Source organism: Sylvia atricapilla, chromosome 1 (assembly GCF_009819655.1).
Source record: "Sylvia atricapilla isolate bSylAtr1 chromosome 1, bSylAtr1.pri, whole genome shotgun sequence".
Taxonomy (NCBI): Eukaryota; Metazoa; Chordata; class Aves; order Passeriformes; family Sylviidae; genus Sylvia; species Sylvia atricapilla.
Window position 1 is genome coordinate 18951395 of NC_089140.1, and position 20823 is coordinate 18972217.

Genomic DNA, 20823 nt, shown 5'->3' on the forward strand with positions numbered 1-20823 from the left:
GTACTCGCCTGGGCTTTTAAAAAATATATTGCTATTTTGCAGTTACTGTGAAGAGGAATGAGAGCCATACTCCTTTTTTTTAAGGAAAAAATTGTCCATGAGAGACTGACTTTTGAAATACAGAGACTTAGAACCCTCAGAGAGGCCAGAATGGACCTTAGAAAATGACTTGCCATGAAAAAGTATATAATGGAATTGATGGATCCACCATTCCTCAAAATTTTAAGATTTAAGAAGGTCTGAATCACCAGACGTATAGACCATGATGTACTTGAGAGACAGTTTGCCAACTGTTCTTCCACTGTCCTAGCTAGTGTTTCTCAAATTCCCACTCCATCTGCTATTGGATTTATGATGGACTTATAAAATAAAGACCAGCGTAACTATTATTAGTGATACTGCTTGTTCGTACAAATCAGGAACTGTGGGCTGAAATATGAGATAGTCCCTGCCTAAAAGCAAACCTCAAATAAAACACAGGATTCCACTGTCACATGAGCACATTAGACATTCTTTTAGCTGTTCTTTTCAAAATATCTTAGTTTCTCTGATATATGCTCAACAGCTGTGTGGGATCTTCTGTTGCAATTTCAATCTAAATCAGATTTTAATTTCTTATGTTGAAATTGCTTTCAACAGTTATAATTGCATGATTCTGCATTTCCCATAATAATCTACATCAGCTTACATGGTGGATATAATATAGTTAGTCTTAATTTTTGCTAGCTGATAAAATGGCATTCTAAAATAGTGATTCTTTAAACAATCTTTGTCTAACCATGACACTAACTAATGAAGTTTAGTTTAAAATACATTATTTTATAAGCTGTAGTATATCAGTTTATACTACGTATAAACTGTAATCATGAGAGTAGAGACATTTTGATTTTTTGAATCTTGAATAATTAATGGTATTTCAAACACGAGATCAGTAATTTTGTTCACCTCCTCTCCATAATTTTTTAAGTATTTGAAGGTTGCACAGTTTATTTCTTATGTCTTTAGAATTTAGGTTATGGAAACTTCCTAAGCTGTAACATTCTGAATTTGCCACTGAAGACAAGTAGTTCAGAGCTTCAGTTCTAATGAGGTCAGTGAGCATGGCAGATATTTATTAACACCCTCTGTGAATTAGGCCATACTTTCAGGTTGTTATTTCAACAACCTAATTATATCTGGGTTTTGATATTCCAATTTACTAACTGTTACTGACTCCTGTAATGGATAGCATGCAGACAAACTGCTGCTTCTGACAGAACCACTGAGAGCAACCAGCCTGGTAGCTCAGACATCCGTGAAAGCAGGCTAACTGACCAGTAAAGGGCAAGGAAAAGAGCAGGAAAAATAAATAAAGAAATGAAGAGAAAGTTACTTTTACAAGAAAAAATGCCAAGATGCCTTACCAGGGTGTTTTCTACTATTCTAAAACCAGCATTTTTCTGTATCAGGGCTCACCATCTTCAGTCTTCAGGTTAGTGCTTTTTATGTTACTTACAGAGTCTGAACTATTCCCGGTAAATTTGACTGTGCTGTGCTACTCTTTCTGATTAGAAAAAAACTCTGTAATAGATAAGATTAATAACCACTTTGGAGTGTGTTTTTTAATCCTCTAGCTTAGTTGAAAATTAGTGGTGAGCAATTCAACTTTTCAAGTGGCTGGGGATTTTTCAGTGTTCATCAGAAGATAGTTTAAAAGATGAAGTTTTATACAGGAACGGGTTACATTTGACTAATGTCTCAATTCCAAAAGAGCCACATTTTTCAGTTTGAGCTTTTTAAGGTTAAAACTTGACATTTTTAAAACAAAGAATCCAACTTTGTGTTGACATATATTTAATTTTGAAGAGCCGCATAAACTGTACTAATGATTGAAAATTATAGATATTTTTATAATATTGTAAAAAGAAAGAGTTTCTTTACCCAAATTTTTAGCATTTCTTTTTGCATGAACCTTTAGGATATTTTTTAAAATTTTCCTCCCATTTGGGGACAGAAGCATTCTTGGCAGTCAGTTCTGCACTGTAAAATTATTACTGAGGTTTTCCAAATGTTGTATCTGTCTAACACTCCTCTACTCTTCTGTTTGTTTTCTCTATTTCTGTCACTGCTTTTTCCTGTATGCTTTTGAGACCATCCTTTAGAGACCATCTCCTTGCTCAGTACCATGGGGCAGCTGCAGACTTCTGCACCTCATATCAACCTCTCTGAGCACACTCATTGAAGTCTTTTAAGTTCTCTGGTATCTGTTTTTACTGTCAAATAAGCAGCTCTTGCTGGCTGCATTAGGCTTGATATTCTCTAAACTTCCTCTATGACTTTTTACAAGTAATGTGGAGACTTAGGATGGAAGTAGTTTGTGGGTAGCTGAGCAGTGTCTGCCACGTGCAGAGGAGCACACAGGAGCACCTGCCTTACGTGGGGTGCTCCGTTTGGAGCTGGCTGCTGGGACATCTGCAGGGAAGCATCTGTGAGAAGCTCAGCTCTTTTGTGATTTGAATTCAAAGGCACAAGAGAGGTGCTTAGGGGGATATACCTTGCAACAACTGAGCTGATGCAGCTGTTTGTTGCTTTCTGCTGTCCGTGGCTTTGGGTGCTTGGTCCTGCCTCCATCCTTGCACTGTATTTGGTCTGATCCCTGGCTGAGCTCACCATGCAAGCAGAACAACAACCTAGCTGAGGGGAAGGAAGGGATAGCAGAAGTGTTGGGCTGTCTCAGACAGCCTTGGGGAGCCAGGCTCAGATAAGCAGTGGGCACCAGGGGTGGACTGCCTGTAACCTCCTTGAGACATAGCCCCTCGTGACTTCTGCCAAATTCTTCCAAAAGTCTTAAATTCAGCAGAGAATCGTGTTTAGCACATCATCTGTGAAAGTCTGCTAAAAGCTCATCTATCATAACAGATATACATACTTTTCTTCTCTTTATGCATCTTTAACGTTGTGCTCTCATCACATCTAACCTGCCTTACTTCTTGCCAAAGTGTCAAGATTCTTGTTTCTGATTCCCATTGTGATATGGGCCTTCTTTAAATCTCAGTAAATTCTTGGCTAACAACAATTATGTTCCATTTTTGCTGCTGTTTATGCTTGGGCAGGATGTGAACTTCTGCAGAATGAATGGGTTAACCTCCTCCAAATCTCTCCTTAAAACTGTTTCTCAAGTTGCTTATATAATTAATGTAGTGCTGGGCTGAGCTCATCTCAAGAGCATGGACAATAAAGAGGAGAAATTCGAAGGTTTGTGGTTGCTCAAACAGGTGTATTAAAATCTGAATCCCAAATAAAAATTGACAGGATGAGGCCTGAAGAAACCCAACCTAACTGAAAATTTGGCCCTGATTTTAAATGGAGATAGCCTATATTATTTCTAGAGGCTTCTTCAAGAAAAACATTCACTTTAAGTATTTCAGTGATGGTGTGCAGCAGCCAACATCTGGGGAAATTTATACAAAACAAACAAACAAAAAAAAATTACCTAGCCAGAGTTTGTAATCTTTTGTTTGTAATCTTTAACACTTTCTGGAGAAGGCTTTAAAAGGTATCAGTTGTGATTATCCACCAGCTTTAACACAGCAGTAACAGTTCTGTTTGCTGTATTTCCTTAGCTAGGTATTGCACTGGGAAGTGTCCAAGGGGCTGTGCAGTTCAGGCTGTCACAGTGACCTGTCCACATGGACAGCACATGGGGTCACCTGAGTCCCCAGAAATGTCCTGTAGACCTACATCTCCCCACGTGTGATTGCATCACTCTGACTGTGTCTTCTGTTGCCTGGCATGTAGCTGAGGATTTCTAAGGGAAGAGCAAAAGAAAGAAGAACTGAAAACTATGGGAAAGGCTTTCTATTAAGCTTGTGCCAAATGTAGCAACCTTTGGAAGATACAGCTGTAGAAAGGCAAAAAAGGGGGAGGACTTCCCTATATGTGGATCAGCATGATTCCCATAAGCAGCTTGATCTATTTTGGGTGAGCTCATTGTAATGGCAGTGGCACAGAGATGTATGGTGATGCTGTATTCTGGCTCTTTGTGCTGCTCAGAAAGCCTACAGCTTTTTACCTAATGTATTGCAGACACTAGAATTAAGCAGGTAGTAATCAAAATCCTTATTTTTACTTTGTGTTCTCTCATGTTATGGTTACAGAAGGTTGCAATATTTTTTGTGAGTTGTCTGAAGTCTTAGGAGTGGAACTATAAATTGAGGTATTACCAGAATACGAAGGATCCCATTAAATCCTTAGAAGTGTATGATGTTTGTGAGAGTAAATGGAGTGGTTATTTTACATGTGGTTCAGTAATTGGCATGTGTTGCATTAAATGACAAAAAGTGAAGTAGTTACCACTGAGGATATATTGTTTTACCATGGATTATCAAGGTTCTGCTGTACAAAAGAATGGAAGAGAGTTTAAGTATGGTATTGATAAATGTATCTCAGAACCTAGCTTTTAACTGATTTTTCTTTTCAGCATAGCATTTCTTTTAAGCTCATAGTTATAAAATGCTCTCTTAAGGATTCCTTTCCTGTTTCCACAATTTGACCTTTTTCTTTCCCAGTTCTTCTCAAAGCATATCCTGATCAGTACACACTCTGCAGACCCCATTGTCTGTGACAGTGATTTGATACTCACTATCATTCTTTCAGCTGCTTCTTTTTCTTGAAGCCTTATTTTCTGTTTGTCTTATATAATGTTCATTCATTTTTCTTGCTCTTTTCTCTGGGGAAGCCTGTAAAGATTCAGTAAGAGATATATATGATAAATTTCTTCAAGTAGGTAATTTGAAATGAATAGCTGGCTTGCTTGGTAAGTGGGACAAGACAAAAAATAGTAAGTTTTGATAAGTCAGAATGCATCTGGTAAAGTCTTAATGCAAGAAAAAAACATCCACCTGTACTTCTGGGAGCAATGGTCAGCCCTCAGCTCCATCACAAATAAATCTAGCTTCAGTTAAATGAATTTTGTGTTCCACCACTGTATTTTATTGTTCCCTTAGGTTAGCTAAAACCATTGCTTCTGCTGCTGCTGCAATCAATGATGTTATAGAACTTTATACTTCAGACTGTGCCAAAAGATTGCAGTTTACTATGTGTGATGATGATGAAAAAAGTCAAACTCTTTCTCTGTATCATTTAATCTCACCTTGAGTTATCTGTACATTACTAGAAACACAGCTCAAATATTGTCTGTTCATTATTCTGCTTATTTATATGATTCCCAAATAGTCTTCCAAATAGACAATCATCTGGAAGTTTCTTCAGTATTTTTTGTTAAAAGTTGTTAGAAAATAATGATGGATTTTGAAGTTTTTGCAGAATTTTACAGTATTCTTTTAATGGAAAAAAAACCCCAGCCCACATGGAATTATTCAATCAAGAGTCTTCAACACTAGTATGTGCTGACATTTATGCTCACACATATGATACCTAAATAAATGACTAGAAGATAATTAGAAAAGTTAATCCTTCCTTTTGCTTGTATAAAATATTTTTCTAATGCTATAATTTCTAGCATTTCCCAAAATTTCTCATGCTTTGGAAGACATGCTTTATTTTTGTGGATTTATGTTTTCCATCACTGCAGGTAAAGTAGCAAACACCTTTGTTGAGACAGTTTGACAGAATTCTTTCAGCTTGTGAGAGACTCATTGCTAAAGAGGAAAGCACATTTCAGACCTGCAGCTGTCGCTTGTCACAGAGACAGGAGCTGTGGGTTATCCTCCCAAAACAAGGCTGTTGACTTGGAGGTTACAATGAAGCTGACCATCAGTAGGCTTGCTGCCTTATTCTGGCAAGGGATGATGGATAGGAAATGAGAAAAATCTCTTTTGGGCAGAAGGGATCCTATGAGCCTCTGCTTCTCTTGGGAAGAAGAAAGGGACTCTCAGTGTGTCTGATCCTGCCAGGGACCAGGAAGGGTTGCTATGCTTTTGTTGCTGCAGGTGGACTGGCTGCTGGCTGAGCAGTGGCCAGTGTTGGCTGAAGGTGCTCCTCCTGCTAAGTTAAAAAGTTCAAGCTGTGCTTAGTTTTCAGCCCATAGAAGTAATTTTCTGCTGATGTGAGGAGATGAGACTGTTGGTTTTGACTAACAGGGCTGCATTCATGCTGGTGGTGAATTAGGCAAAATGTATTCATTCCAGCTTGATCGCAGAACCTTTGATTAAATTATGTTTTTCTCTATTTTCTCATGAAGGGCCACATCTGCTCATGTGGAAATAGCTTGTTACAACATTGAAACATAAATTATTTGATGAACTACTTAGGACTATTCACTTAATGCATGATAATCCTGTGAACATGTTAATGAGAGGTAATTCTCTGATGATTGAACTGCTTTAAAATGTCTTCCTACTTATATGTCATTAGAATGAACTTGGCCCTTCTAAAACATCCATTATTCATCATGTTCCAATGTTGCATCAGACTGCATATCACTTTAATTTCCCTCATTTAACAAAACAATCTATTCATTACAATAGTTTGAAGCATGTTTTCTAAATCAAAAAAAACCCTTGTTAATATATAGTGTTAGGTATCTTTACAAGTATAGAAAGGAAAGTGCAGCATTCCAAATTTTAGTTATACACTTAGTGCATTTGAATATGCTAACTAAAACTAAATGGAAGTTTTAAGAAGAACCTTTGTTCAAATCAATGATTTTCTTAGCTGGAGAAGCAGGACTGAAAGCACAAGGTTGACTTTTCTTTCTGAAATAGTTGAGCAAAAATTTTCTCAGTAGTTCTTTTTCACATGCATTTCTTGTTCTGACAGCTCAAGAAGCAGAGAATCATGGAGTAATACTAGTGCAAATATGAACACTTATCATAAATGTATTTTTTAATGCTATTTTTATAAAGATATAATATTCTTGCTTTTCCCATATATTTTTTCATTTTACAAAGCCTGGATCCTTTCACACATTGTGTACCCATTAAATCTTATGTTAGATTTGCTCCTTTTTGAATCTATGTGTGATGGCTGCTGCAGAAATGGTTCTTACTTCCCAACAAGCTCAAGAGATCAATCCCAGGACTGCTGAATGAAGACTTTTAATGAAGATTTTTTTCCATGTCTGAAGATTTTTTAATCATGTGCTGCATCAAATCCATCTCCTTTAACCAAAAGACAGCTTTTGGAAGAGGAGATAGACTATCAGCTAAATAGACCACTTGAAAAGTATCAGCAGAAAAGCATTTGTTTTTCAGTGCAGCTAAATGAATTCCCCATTGAGCTGGTAAAATTCTGGCAAATAACAGTGGAGATGGGCTAATAACCTCCACACAAGCCAGAAATCTTTATTCTCAGAGAGCCTGAGTCTTGTAAAATGTGCACAAATATGTGGTGACTAAACCTTAAACTTTTATTTTGAAAACCACTTTAATATTTTTAATTTTGCTTTTAAAAAACTTTTTGGCCTTGCTAAGAAAACAGTCATTATTGCTGGGCTTATTTCTCACAGATTTTTCATCAACCATATTTTTAACACATTCTATTTCAGTCTGTTGCCAAATTTAGATGTTTGGGCAGATATAGGAAGTTTATAAATGCTTTTCTAGTAAGCAATAGAGTTAATGATCTCTGTTGGTCGTATTCTTGCATTCAGCAGCTCTTGGTACAATAGAAGTTATATATTATTGATTAGCATACAGAATTGTTAAAATGTGAATAAGATATGTTTTAAAGAAATGGAACAATTATGTGGTGAGAGGAAAATACTGAATAAGGTGGCCTTTGAAATGTACAAGTAGCATCGATCTCTCTGTGTTGGACTAAGAGTGTTGATGGAATCAGAATAAACTAAGAAGCTTGACTGTGAGCTCACTTTTTAGAATTTCTGCATCTTCTGTGAATCACAGTCTTTCTTTGTTCATAGCCCAATAAATAAGAGTTAGTTTGCAATGAGTTAAGAATTAATTACAGTGAATTTCTAGTGAACCATTTCAGAACTGTATTACCTTTTTTTGATCATTCATTCCTTAAAGAGGGCGGCTTCTGGGACATATATTTGGTGCTTCATCTATATCAGTACAAAAATTGACTTGCTGGTGTCTTAAGCTTTCATAAACCTTTTAATGATTGAATTCCTAATGGTACAATAAACTTTTTCTTCCAACTAACCATGATAGTGTTTGTGGATATATTGCTATAGCTTTGGCTACATTTATGTGTACATCAACTTCTAAAAAGCCTTATGTTCTTTATGGAAATAATTCTGAACTGTCTTGTATGGAGGAACTGTTAAAAAACAAATAGTGCAAGTAGTCTACAGCTTATACAAAATGTCAGATAAGGGCTGATTGTAATATTAATTAATGTGTGTGTGTTTTTTTAATGCAGCCCCTGTTCTCCCTGGGGCATATCAACAAAGCCAGACTCAAGGATATGGATACATGCACCAGACCAGTATGTCATCCATGAGGTCCATGCATTCACAGCCTCATTCAGCAAGTCTGGTGAGTTTTGAATTTAAAGAAAAATTTTGTTTGGTAAGCACCATCATCAGCTATTGTGGAATCTCTTAAATATGACTAAATTGAAGCCCTAGAGTTCTACAGTTGGCCTATTTGACTGTCTTTATCATAAGTGTAACTGGTAGTCCTCATGTATAAAAAAAGATTTAAGTGACTATGGGCAGGGGTAAGAACTTTTACATGAGAATGCATTAAAAAAAGTATGATATTCAGAGAGCACAGAAATAACTGAATTCTTTACCTACTTAAAGCAAATAGTAGATGCTTGGACAGTGTTTCATAGGCTGAATTTTGATGTTATGCTCTGTGATAAATTCGTGCTCCTAGCACTGGATGAAAAGCAGTGATCTCTTAAGAGCACCCTGTTGGTATAAATTAGATTCAGTTTTTTGACTGGCTGATTTTGTGCTAGCAGGCTTTGTGCCTACCTGTATTACTTCTGCTTGTACAGAGCTAGCTCAGACTCTGGATTGCTGTGCCCTTCCTAATTCCACACAACAGTCATGCACCGACTCGTATATGATCCAAACTGAGTTACACTGGTAGGCAACTGAGAAGTTGTTTTGTCGTGAAACCATGGCCACCTCATAAAGTTCTTAACTGTGGTGGATGGGAATGTAAAGCTGGAATGAATATTTCATTTTCAAAGTAGCTGGTCATGGAAGGAGAGCTGAATGGTATTCAACTGGTAGGAAATTAAACTTCCTTTTTTTTTACTCCCTATATGAAAATTTCAGTTTAATGGTTATCATATTTTTTAAATCATATTGCTGCCTAGAGATTCTCTAGTTCAGATCCAGCCTCCAGTTACCCTAAAAATATTGTAATTTTAAATTTTAAACTAGTTTGAATAGTTTATTTACTACCTGTCACCTTTTTAGAGATGAATAAACATTTAATTAGGAACGAAATTTAGAGCATGTTGAGCTGAAAAAAACTGTTTTCAAGATTAGATGAAACTTGTATTTTTTTGCAAAACTGAAACTCCATGACATTTTATATTGCAAAGGTCATGACTTTCTGTGTGGTGTGAGTACTTTCAGGCTTGTCGGATTCTCAGCTGTCTGGGGCTGAGGGGGCTGACTTGCTGGAAAGTCTGGGATCCAGATACCTGCATCATTGAGTGAGTCAATAACCTGAGAAACTCTTTGGACACCTGCATGACAGCTGTGAGGCAGCTGATAGTGGAATCAACCATTAATTTCTAAGGATATTACAAGGCGCTTTGGGGGCTGGCTGCTTTCCAAAAGAGACAAAATCCAAAAAGTAGGAAACCTGGAAGCCTGGGCTTTGCCAGCAGATTTGCTAGTCATTGAGGAGCAAAGCAAACAGCCCTCAAATCCAGCAGACAGAAAATGGAGGTGCCTGCAAATCTCAAAATACTCCTACCAGCCTTTGCAGCTTTGTGGGCAGAGAGATGACTACTATTTCCTAATACCTCTGTGTCCCAGTGACAGGCTGTTGAAACAGTGGCATTTCAGTCATCTTGAGAATCATCATTTGTCTCTTCTCCCAGAACTGGGAATGTGAAAGTAATAGGAAAAGGAAGGGAGTGATGTTAAAGTATTTTAAAAGTAAGATTGACATATTTCAACAGATATATTTTCCCTGTTGTGAAACTGTTTTCACATGACATCCTTATAAGTGATAATATTTTGTCATAAGAAAAAAGATGAAAACAGCAAACATCAAGATTTAAACTGATTTTGCTGTTGTTAAAAATCGGGTGGATTTCCCTTTAGAAAATAAACCCCAGCATTTCTAGAGAGAGGAAATCAGGGAAATCAGGAAATCAGCTGGCCTGGTGCTGAATGCTGACTTGGCAGCCTAGTCAGGAAGACAGAGTATGATCCTACCACCCCAGGGTGATGGTTCTGCTCTAAAAAAGGCATCTCAGATGCAGTTAGAAACCTGCCAGGCTTCCTTGTCTTCCCACCTTAAGACCAGAATATTTCCATTAGCAAGCGCAGCTTATCCGGGTGCATTGGACATGTTGCACTCAGCTATTGGGACAACACAGAGTGGTCTCAGGGTGTGCTTGGGGGAAGCCCCTGGCTGGGGATGTGTGTCAGTGTAGCAGTCTGCACAGACTGCAGGTCGATGACGGTCTTGGAGCACTTTTCAAATGAGGTGTGGACATGCTGTAAGAGATCTGACAAACACAGTGTTTAGGTTGGTTACTTTCCGCTGCCTGTTCAGTTCTGGGCTTGGAGCAGTACTGCCAGAAATGCTGTGTTATCTGGCTAGTAACACAGGGAGGAAAGAGAAAAGAAAGTTCCAGGGGAAGGAAACGGGAGGAAAGGAATCCTAGAATAGTGACTTCAAAGCCTGAGCATTTTCTGAGGCTGAACTAAAAGCAGTGAAGGTGATAAAGTCATTAATCAGTGGCTGAGTTTTGCCAGGCCATCTCTAGGGCAAAAGTGATCAAGATCCCATGGGTTATAATCAGGGTGAAGATGATTGCAGAGTTGGCTGCTGTAGTACATTTAATCCTTTCAACTGAGTTCTGTTGTTATCAAATCTGTCCCCAAAAGGCCTAAGTTCATTTTATGTTCAGTAGACTCTTGTATTGAAAAACAGAATTTTTATAATTTCTATATTTTCAAAATGTGGTTTATTTAATTTTGAGCTCTGTTTTTGTATTAGGCATGATACTAAAACAATCTTTGGACAGGTTTTTTTTTCCGGATAAATTGCGTTATTTTCTGTTTCTTAAATTTTCTCACTTTCTGTGAGCAGTTCTGCATAGCAAGGTCAATTAAATTGTTGCTCAGGGTACAAAGGTGTTTTATAGCAGAAAGCCCTGAAGGCTGTTTTCCTCTTTGGAAAATAATGGGGTGTTCACACACTGTTTGATATCCAAGAGTGGTAGGAAAACGAAACCTGTGCTGCGAGTTGGCTTTCCTTGACAGCTGCTGTATGTGAAGGATGCTGCAGGAGTTACTGCTCTTTGCAAGGAGCCATCCATGGAACAGATATGAATTGGGGGTGAAGGGGAAATACACACCTGCTGGCCCAGAACTGGTTGGGAGCTGAGAATATAAAAGCTGGATTTCAGTTCTTCATATGGACAAGACACACTGTTCTGTCTTAGCTGTGGGTGTGAGACAGACCTTTGAGGAGGTGGGAAATAAGTGAGTTTTGATCCTTTTACAGAACTCCAAACTTACACCCTCTTGTAACTTAATGCCTACTAAAATAACTACTGACAGAAGAATAATTCACTGAAATGCATTTTAAAAATCCCTGCTTTGAGTCCTTTAGGCATTGTAATTCTCGATTATATAGCCCAGACTACACTCTGCAGTGATAATTAGGCATTAAATGCTAACAGGATTATAATGGAGATTTCTCCTGGCAGCCATTTAGCACCTAATTAGGTGTTAAGACCATAAATTTAGGTTTCTCAGCAGCATTTAGGGCCCTAATAAATTTTTTTAAAGTTTGAGATTGCGGGCTTGTCTTCACAAGTGTGCACCACAGTGATGTAGTCAAGCTGCTTTTAGGGGACAGCAGTGGTGTGTCCTTTGCCAGGGTGCTCTAAGGAAGAGTGAGCATCCTTTTGAATGGCAAAATCTCTTTATTTTTCCAATTTTATGCTAGTTTATTAAACCATTTAATCTCTTCACTAGTCTTTTCCCATTTAAGGGATACCTATAAGCATGGCTCTAGGCAAAATCGATTGATTGTCTTATACCAGATAGAGACTTGCTACCATTTTTCTTAAATGGATTCTCTTTTGAAATAAATTGTTAAAGGTGTAACTGCTGTTGAGTTTGTTGCAATAGCATATATTACACTGCTTTTTTGGAGTTAGTTTCAAGGCTCAGCAGCAAGATCAGTTGAAATAGTTGGAAAAAAGAAGATTCAGAAAGGCAGAGAGCCTTTGACTGCTAGTTGACTACTTTATGAATATTTAAGGAATTTTTAGTGAGAATAGAACCCAAGCAATTATTTACTGTCATGAAGTGCATAAAAAATGATCCTTTTTTTCATTGAGTTCAATGCACACTTGGAAGACATTCAGCTATCACTAGGAAAGCACATACCTCTGGTTGAAAACTGCTCTTGCTCACAGCCTCTAAGTCAGCAAAACTACAAGGATTGGCAGAGAACAATAATATAGGGAAAGACTCAAATGCAGTTCAGGGTACACTTGTCGGGAAAAGTGTCCAGTGTTTAAAGAGGAGCTGATTTCTCTATCCCATTTAATTTGCACTACCAATGGTAGAACCAAGACCAAAGTCTATTTTTAGCATGGGAATAGTAATGATGAGTTGCCCTATAGACTTTGGATTGAATAATTCATGTTTCCAACATCTAACAAATGGACTGCTCACTCCATGTGGAGCAATCTCTACTTTTTTAAAAAAATCGTTTCATTAACAGCACTCAAGCACCTGTATATAAGAACTAAAATTAATCCAGAGCTGTTTTCTTGAGCAGAGAAGTTTGCTGTCTTTTAAAAAGCTTAGACAATAGTACTAGGCATGAACTCACACATTGTTTTACCTTTTTTTCTCTTTAAATTACTGTACTGGAAAAATTCAGCTACATATGGTAAAATAGCAAAACTTACCGGAAGGGAAATTGGATATTATCAGTGATGCTTGAACTGCTTTTGACTTCTGTCAAGAGCCAGGGTAAAGAAAAGAAAGTACTCTTGGGAATTTTAAAAGGAACTAGTTTTATTCTGCTGTTACAGTACAAGGGTAGGCTGTTCTTCCTGAGTTTGAAAATCCACTTTGAATTTGAGTAAATGATAGCATTTTATTGGTTATGAGTGAAAATAAATGCTCTATTTAGAAAAATTGAGAAAAAAACTGAAAGCTTGTCTTAGGCTGGGCTGTGAAAAAATTTGTCTTAGCTAATGATGGGACTTTATGTGCTAAATTTTGTCTAAATACGAAAATATAAGTATTCATAAAAACTATTTTTTAGCCTTTTTTTTTTTTAAATCTTGTTTTTCCTTTAGATAATAATGCATTCATAATTCTTAATTTGGGTAAAATCCTAATGAAATGAAGGACATTCAGTGAGATGGAAAAGGTAATGGCCTGTATGAAGACTATGTTTCTTTTTGTACTGAAGGCACAGGAGAAGCTATTTGTGAATCATGCAAATAGGGAGCAGAAACAGAGCTAGCCTGGCTGGATGTAATGAACTGTTACTAGTGAATTAATGAAACAACAGTTAGAATATGTCAATATGCAGTGAATTGCTTGAAATCTGTTTGTTTGAAGCCATAAGACAATGTGAGTTGACAAAATAATTATTTTGCTACTCAGAAAAAGGGCCTGTATTTGCTGTATATTTGACATGATGTAAAGGGGATATTGTTCCTTTTCAACAGGTAATTTGTGATTTCTCCCTCTGCTTTGCTCCCTCTGTTCTTTTTTCCTTCTCTTTTCTTCTTCTTTTTGCAAAGAGAAGGAATCTCAAGTTTAGACTTGAGGCTTCATAGTCTTGTTTTCTTTCCTTCAACAGAGAACATACAGAGCTATGTACGACTACAGCGCTCAAGATGAAGATGAAGTTTCCTTCAGGGATGGTGATTATATCATCAATGTGCAACCAATTGATGATGGCTGGATGTATGGTACTGTTCAGAGAACTGGGAAAACAGGAATGCTTCCAGCAAATTATATTGAGTTTGTTAACTAATTTTTGTCTTTTAGTCCTTTGAGCTTTATTATGATTTACTTAAAATCTAACCTTTCAGAAAAAATCAGAAGAATCTTTTAAGAGTTCATGATCATTACTTTATCACTGCTATAACAGTTTGCATTCTCACTCAGAATCCATTTTAGAGTTCTTTAAATAAAAAATGAATAATCCACAAGAAGCTCAGAGCTTTGAAAACAGCATTGCTTATAATAATGCTCTCTCAAAATGAAAAACATATATGGAAGCCTGGTGCTGCCAGTCCTATAAAGACTTTGGTCAATTAACTGTAAAGGGGTAATGCCTTTTCCTTACATCTCAAAGATGTTATAGCCATAAAATTGATTCACTTCTTATGGCACTCTGAAGTCACAGGAGGTTAACACACTGAGTTTGAACACATCTTCAAATTATTAGGGAAATGTTTAATGTTTAAGCGGTTAGCTTCCTAATAAAAATTAATATGTTGAGTAGACAACTCAGTCATTTGAACTAAAGACTAGTAACAAGCCAGAAAAATAAAACAATAAAATGTGCCCAGCAGCCTTACAGTAAATATGTCTATTTTGACAGCAAAGATTTCCTGACTCTTGCATATCCACATTTATTCTTGGATTAGCCATTTTTTTTCTTATTTCCAAGTGATCTATTAGCTTTGCTTCCATCCAAATCCATAAATTAGATCCAGGTCTGGATTCATAGCTCTTCACTATGTTTTCTGCAGAAAATCCCTTGCAAAGACTCTCTAAAATATAAAACCTGTCAACTCTTCTGTTTCCTTGTAATAGTACTTAGCATTTAAATAGCAACCTTCATTAGGGCAACGTACAACCAATACTTCCTGTTAGCTCCTTTCCCTTCACCTGTAGTGCTGTAAATAACCGTCCGTGGTGCTGTGCGGTCACACAGAGCCTGCAGTCACGTCCCCTTCTCACCGCAGGTCACCCACTCGCTGAATGGCTGCTTTGCTGATGAGCTGCTGTCCCTCCCCTTGCTGCAGAACACTTGTGCCTCCATCGAGCACTGGAGGAGAGCTCTGGTTCTTGTAGTGCATTTCACATCAGTGGCCTGTCGCTTCCGTTTGCTCCCAAACTCTTGGTGATCCAACAGTGGGTTGTACGCTTGCCAAATGATTAATGATGGAGAAGAATTATGTTTTCTTTTAGTGGCTTAATTTTTTTCATAACTGACATCGAAGGGAAAGCTAACTAAGCAAAATCCAACCTACTCTATGCCATTATGTTTCAGTTTAGCCATCTGTCAAAACCAGTAAAAATATTCTGCTGACAAACCTTCACATGTGCTGATTTGGTGTCTGTTAATTTGTGGCCAGAACTGAGACATCCAGGTCTCAGTCTGTGAGGCTGGGAGAGCACCTAACAGCTGGTGACACCATGGATCTCTAAGAGGGATTTTGTCAGCAGCCTTGGGTCACAAGCAACTTGTTTTTCCCTCACAGGGAGAAATTATGGAAGGAAGGACAAAAGAGTTAAAGATTCATGTGAATGCAGAGATGTGTAAGGAAGAAAATGTTTCTCTGATAAAATAATTTGTGGAGTTCAGTCTTCAGCTAAGGAAGTTAGTAGCCCTCAGAATACTGAGCCTCGACTGGCTTTCTTTCATTTCTAATGATTTTTAAAGTAGAATTATATATAGAGCTTTTAGACAATTTTTTATTTCTCATCTCACATGGTAGGCTACCCTGCAATAACTATTTAAAAAGTAAATAAGGAAAGCAGTATGGATTTGTTATGTCAATGGAAATTTGTCAGGGCAGTTATCTGCAAGTTCTATTTTTGCATAGAGCTTTTGCAATTTCCAAGCAATTGGAAAGCTTATGCGATTTTATTTTGGGTCTTGCTAACACAGGGATGATACTAGCTGCCAAGCAGAATGAAATGACCGCATTAAAAAAAAAATTTAAAAATGTCCGTGAGTCTGGAATTACCTGTGCTTTCTTGTCAGCAGTCTAATTTCAAGGCTAAAGCTGCCCAGGAGTATCTAACTTCAGAAAATGTGTTTTAAAAGCAGAATTCCTTGACTGTAAATATACAGTTTGTATAGTTGACTGCTGTGATTTAAAATTCTTGCAACTTTTGCATAAGGAGCTGCTCTTGCAGCAGACCCTTGTGCATTGCTGGTGACATCCACATGAAATCAGCAAGTCAAATGGCTTTTCTAAAGCCTGATGTGGTGTGATGAGCTAGAAGCTCTGAAACAAGCAGTTTGCTTCTGTGGTGGTTTTCATCACTGGCCATCAACAGCGAGGAGAGGAATTCCATCTTGTGCTGGCTGGCAAAAATTTCAGATGATGCCTGAGGCACAATTGGATGTCACTGGCTGCTGTGCTGCTCTGTTAGCTGTGTAATGCTGACAACAATAAAAACAAGGTGTCAGTTTGATAATCAAATATGAATAAAAAAGAAATATAGAGAATATCTATATGGCATCAAGTTGCACTTTTTAGTGACTTAAAAAAGAGAGAGTCTCCACCTATAAATACACACAATCATTCTTCCTAAATGAGGAAACAGCTTGCAATTTTGAATACTTTACATATAGAAGTAAATCAGAAAATGAGCATTTGGTGGCATTAGAGAACTATGTTATGCTGAACAATCAAAATAAAATTTCCTTTATGAATTTTGAATATTCATTAGCCTGGCAGAGCAGCTAAAGCAATTTGCAAAAAATAAAAGGTCAAGAAAACAAAACAGTATGTGAATTGTATTTCTCTTGAGAATGGTATGTCAGCAGAATTATTAAGATCTGGTTTAAGTTACTTATTCTTGTAGTTGACTTTTTTTGCCATATATGCTTGGAAATTCATGTTTATATGGAATGATTACTGCTTTTTGATATAAAACAAACTTTAGTGTAGTTTTGCAGCTTTGTTCTAAGCAATGCAATCAAAGGCCCAAAATTATCAGAATGCAATTATAAATTGTTTTTTAAGTAAGAACTAAAATTTGGTAGGCAGGGAGAGTAAGTCATGAACTAAATTGTGCCAGCACACATTTTTCAAAGCATATGTTGGAGACTGTTACACGTAGTGTGATATAGGGGTGAAAAGATGCCACATGCTGTCTTGTCACCTTTAAAGTTTATATACATTTTTAGCACAGCATGTTCCTCTCACTGTTCTTTCTTCCTGTAGTCAACATTTTTCTGGGGAAAGGAAAGGGCTTTTAAGGACTTGAATTACTCAAGCTGTTCCAAAGTTCAGGCTGGAAGTCCACATGTTCCCATTTTAGAGATAAAGAATTCTGTAAAGAATGTTGTAATTCTTGCTAACATGAGCTTAAATGTGAAAAACAACATAGAGTATATTCATGCATACATACAAGAAAAAATGGGTGCCTTGCTTTTCATTACTCTTTCTTGCCTGGCTAATCTTCATTTTTTAAACAAAGCTACGTACAGGTACTGCTGTTGTAATTTTTCATTATGGAACATTAGCATTTATTCTTGATGAAACAGGGTTTTCTTGATTACATTTGACATACAATAAACTACTTCAGCAGATTGGGATTTGATGGAGAATCACCTCCCATGGATTATGTTTTTGACAAATGTGTCCCTGCCAAGTGTTTCTTGGGGATGTGGAAGGTCTCCCATGCTCGAGAAAGGTAATAATTCTAGTTTTTATTGTACAGTGACTGCATGTCATCTTGTACGATGAAAAAGAAATTACAGTTACAGAGGTCTTTGGCAGAAGGTGGTACAGGGTATAAAATCATAGATTTTTATTAAGTTGATTAATACTCCATTTAAAATATAGAATATGCTTTAGTTAGTAGATGTTTAAATAATATCCTGAAACAGACAGAAGATGCTGTTGAAAGAAGTCCTCCAAACTGATGTGCTGGCAAATGCAAAGTACCAGTGAGCTGTAGAAGATTAAACCATTTTGCAATGCTTTAGTGATTTTCTCCAGCTTTATGCCATAGGAACCCCATCTCTCCTTTGGAAAAAAATCCTGAAAGCTCTATTTCCTAAACTGCCTGCACTACAACAGTATATTCAAAGGAATTTCATATGCTTCTTGTGTCTGATAAATAGAATTTGCATATTGTACTTAAGTTGTAATCCAGTTGTTGTTGACATTTGTTTAATTATTATTATTTTAGGGGGGAAAATAAGCTATACTGTAGCATTTCAATTGTGTATTGAATATTACTATTAGAAATTGCTAGACCATTGGAAGACAGCAATGACTGTATTGACATTGATTAGCATGATGTGGAAAATCTCCCAGCTGTTGGTTTTTGCAGTGTGATATAAAAAGCAAAAATGAACCGCTGTGCAGTTGGCTTATGTTTGCTTTAAAGTGTGTAAAGTTTTAGTTATTTTGCAAAACTGTACTGTATTTGGGGGTATACAGTTATGAAGGTAACAACTGTTTTTCAAAGGACAGATAAACTTACTCTTGGATCATACGATGTATCATCTTAATTTGGCTTTTGTTATGCAGAAAGTTAACACCAGCTATTAAAATATATTTTAGTAGAAATGCTTTAATTCCTGTTTCTTCCTCTACACTGTGAATATTTAAGCTTTGTGGACTAGAGCAACATCATGCTGCCCAAAGTACTAACCTATGCAACCTAGTTCACATTTTAGTTGATGTCACAGTGGATGTAACATAACAATTTATTTTGCATAACATTAAACTTCATTCAAATAAAATATTGAACCCAGCACTATGTATGTATTATATTCATAAACAACACCCTGTAAAGCTACCATACCCATTAGTATAAGCTCTCAAAGATGGATGTTGCTTTAACTAAGGAAGCTTTGAGTTTTCAAATATAAGTAGAATATTTTGCACTATTCGTCAAGCTTGATCTCAGAAAATAATTTTCTAAAACACTGTTTTATTTCAGACATGCCCTCTCCTTAAAAGGTTAATTTGCCTTTTTCAGTCTGCATTTGTAATCCTTCAATAGAACATCAAGTTACATTCCATGACCCTTGGTTTGTTTAAATAAGCAAATACAGTAAGTGAAGGAGGTCCACTGTTTTAATTGATACTGGTTTGCTTGTCTTTGAATGGGAATTTGGTTAGGTGTGCTCTCTGTGCAGCACTAATAAAAAAGATTGCATTGCTGGCTTCTTTAAGACAATTTTATGTACAAATGTCATCTTAATTCATTTACACAAGTAAATTATTTTTAAAACATTGTAAGAAAGTTTAAGTTAAAATAAAGTCCAGAAGTATTTTGGAACTGCTCTGCCTGTAGTTGAAGAAAATTATTATGCTTAGGGACATGTTTATTTATTGAGTGTTAAGTGTATAGTACAGTGGACCGCATTAGAATTTTTATATTCTTCTCAAGTGCTGGTTTGAAGAAGGCTGTTAACAATGTATGAGGACAAATGGCAACCACAAATGGAGCTGATTAGTTCCTCCTAGGTAAGTGACATGCAGTTGCTACCACACCTAATTCCTACTTAAGAAATGTGTTAGCATTTCATACTAAGTTTAATTGGTTACAGAGTTGTGATTCCATGTTCTGTAGTGCTTTTATATGTTGAAGTGCTGCCAGTATAGAAATATCCAATCTTGATATATGCTGTAGCAAACAGCAGTTTTCCATAAGAGAAATATTTAAGAGCTGCCAAAATGGACCTTAAGCACTAGGAATGTGTTTTATTTGAAAATCCCTCCATAATTTGCTAGAGGTACTGAAGTGCTTTCCTGTGTTAGTGGCTCCATAGAATATAATTATCAAAGGTATCTATGTACTGGCACATGAAATTCTCGTGGAAACCCTCCATGCCTGCCTGTGTGTTGGACTTCTCCAGAGTTTCTAGCTACCAGCGCTCTAAGGACGCCCTGATTTCTGCTCTGTCTCCGAACTGGACTCTTGATTTCGCTGGTGTGTTAATTAGCAAGAATAAGTTAATGTACCACAGATCTCTTGGTGCTGGGGGAATAGCTGCCCAGGGCATGAGCACTACCATCTCTTCCTTCTCTCCCTTCTCCCACTCACACCACCGAGCCCAACCATGTTTCCAATACTCTTCTGCTGTGACTACCTCTCTCATCTCTCCATGAAGCTACCTATGGGACACATTAAAGTGATATCACCAAATGAGCCAGATTTTTTTTTCTTCAGAATGATTTTATCTTTTATCATCATTCTTTCAGCAATTCTGTTTATTGCACAACCTTGAAAACAGTACTGCCGGCATAAGGAAAGAAGTAGTGTGAAATTGGTGGAAAGTATGGCTGAAGTGAAGTCACACATTTCTTACTCAGATATTGCTGTAGAAGTTAATACAAGTCAACCATCTGGCTGAAGGCACCGTCTGAACAGCTGACCTGCAAGCTGAGCAGTGCTGTGTGGGTATGCTTGGCCTGTCTGTGTGTGTGTCTGTGCTGTGGGGTTAGAAGTATTCTGGGGTAGTGTGCAGATAGATACCTTCTCCAGTTTTTGAGCAATTAGTACGACTCCCAAGAGCAGGCCACCCACTGGCATATAGTGTTCATAAAGGCAAATTTATCCTTTAAGAAAATGAGACCTCACTACAGAGGGAACAAAATATCAGTAGGTTTAAATTACCTGTTTTTGTGCCCAGCAATAAGGAAATCCCTTGTGTGCAGTCAGAAGACAGGCCCATGGCTCTGCAGCAAACTCCTAACTCTGAACTGTGTTTAGTACCGGAATGAGATGATGTGCCACAGAGCTCA

General features: G+C 37.1%; 1 protein-coding gene across 2 annotated transcripts in view; it reads left to right on the top strand.

Moving 5' to 3' along the window:
- The window catches only part of LOC136359609 (LIM zinc-binding domain-containing Nebulette), a 249893-nt gene extending 231070 nt beyond the window's left edge, over nt 1-18823 (top strand). For both annotated transcript variants that reach the window (XM_066316411.1, XM_066316421.1), the window contains 2 exons: nt 8326-8441; nt 13947-18823. In XM_066316411.1, the coding sequence (XP_066172508.1) occupies nt 8326-8441; nt 13947-14123 (293 nt within the window). In that variant the 3' untranslated portion in view covers nt 14124-18823. The remainder of the gene's footprint in view (nt 1-8325; nt 8442-13946) is intronic.
- The last annotated feature ends 2000 nt before the right edge of the window (nt 18824-20823 follow it).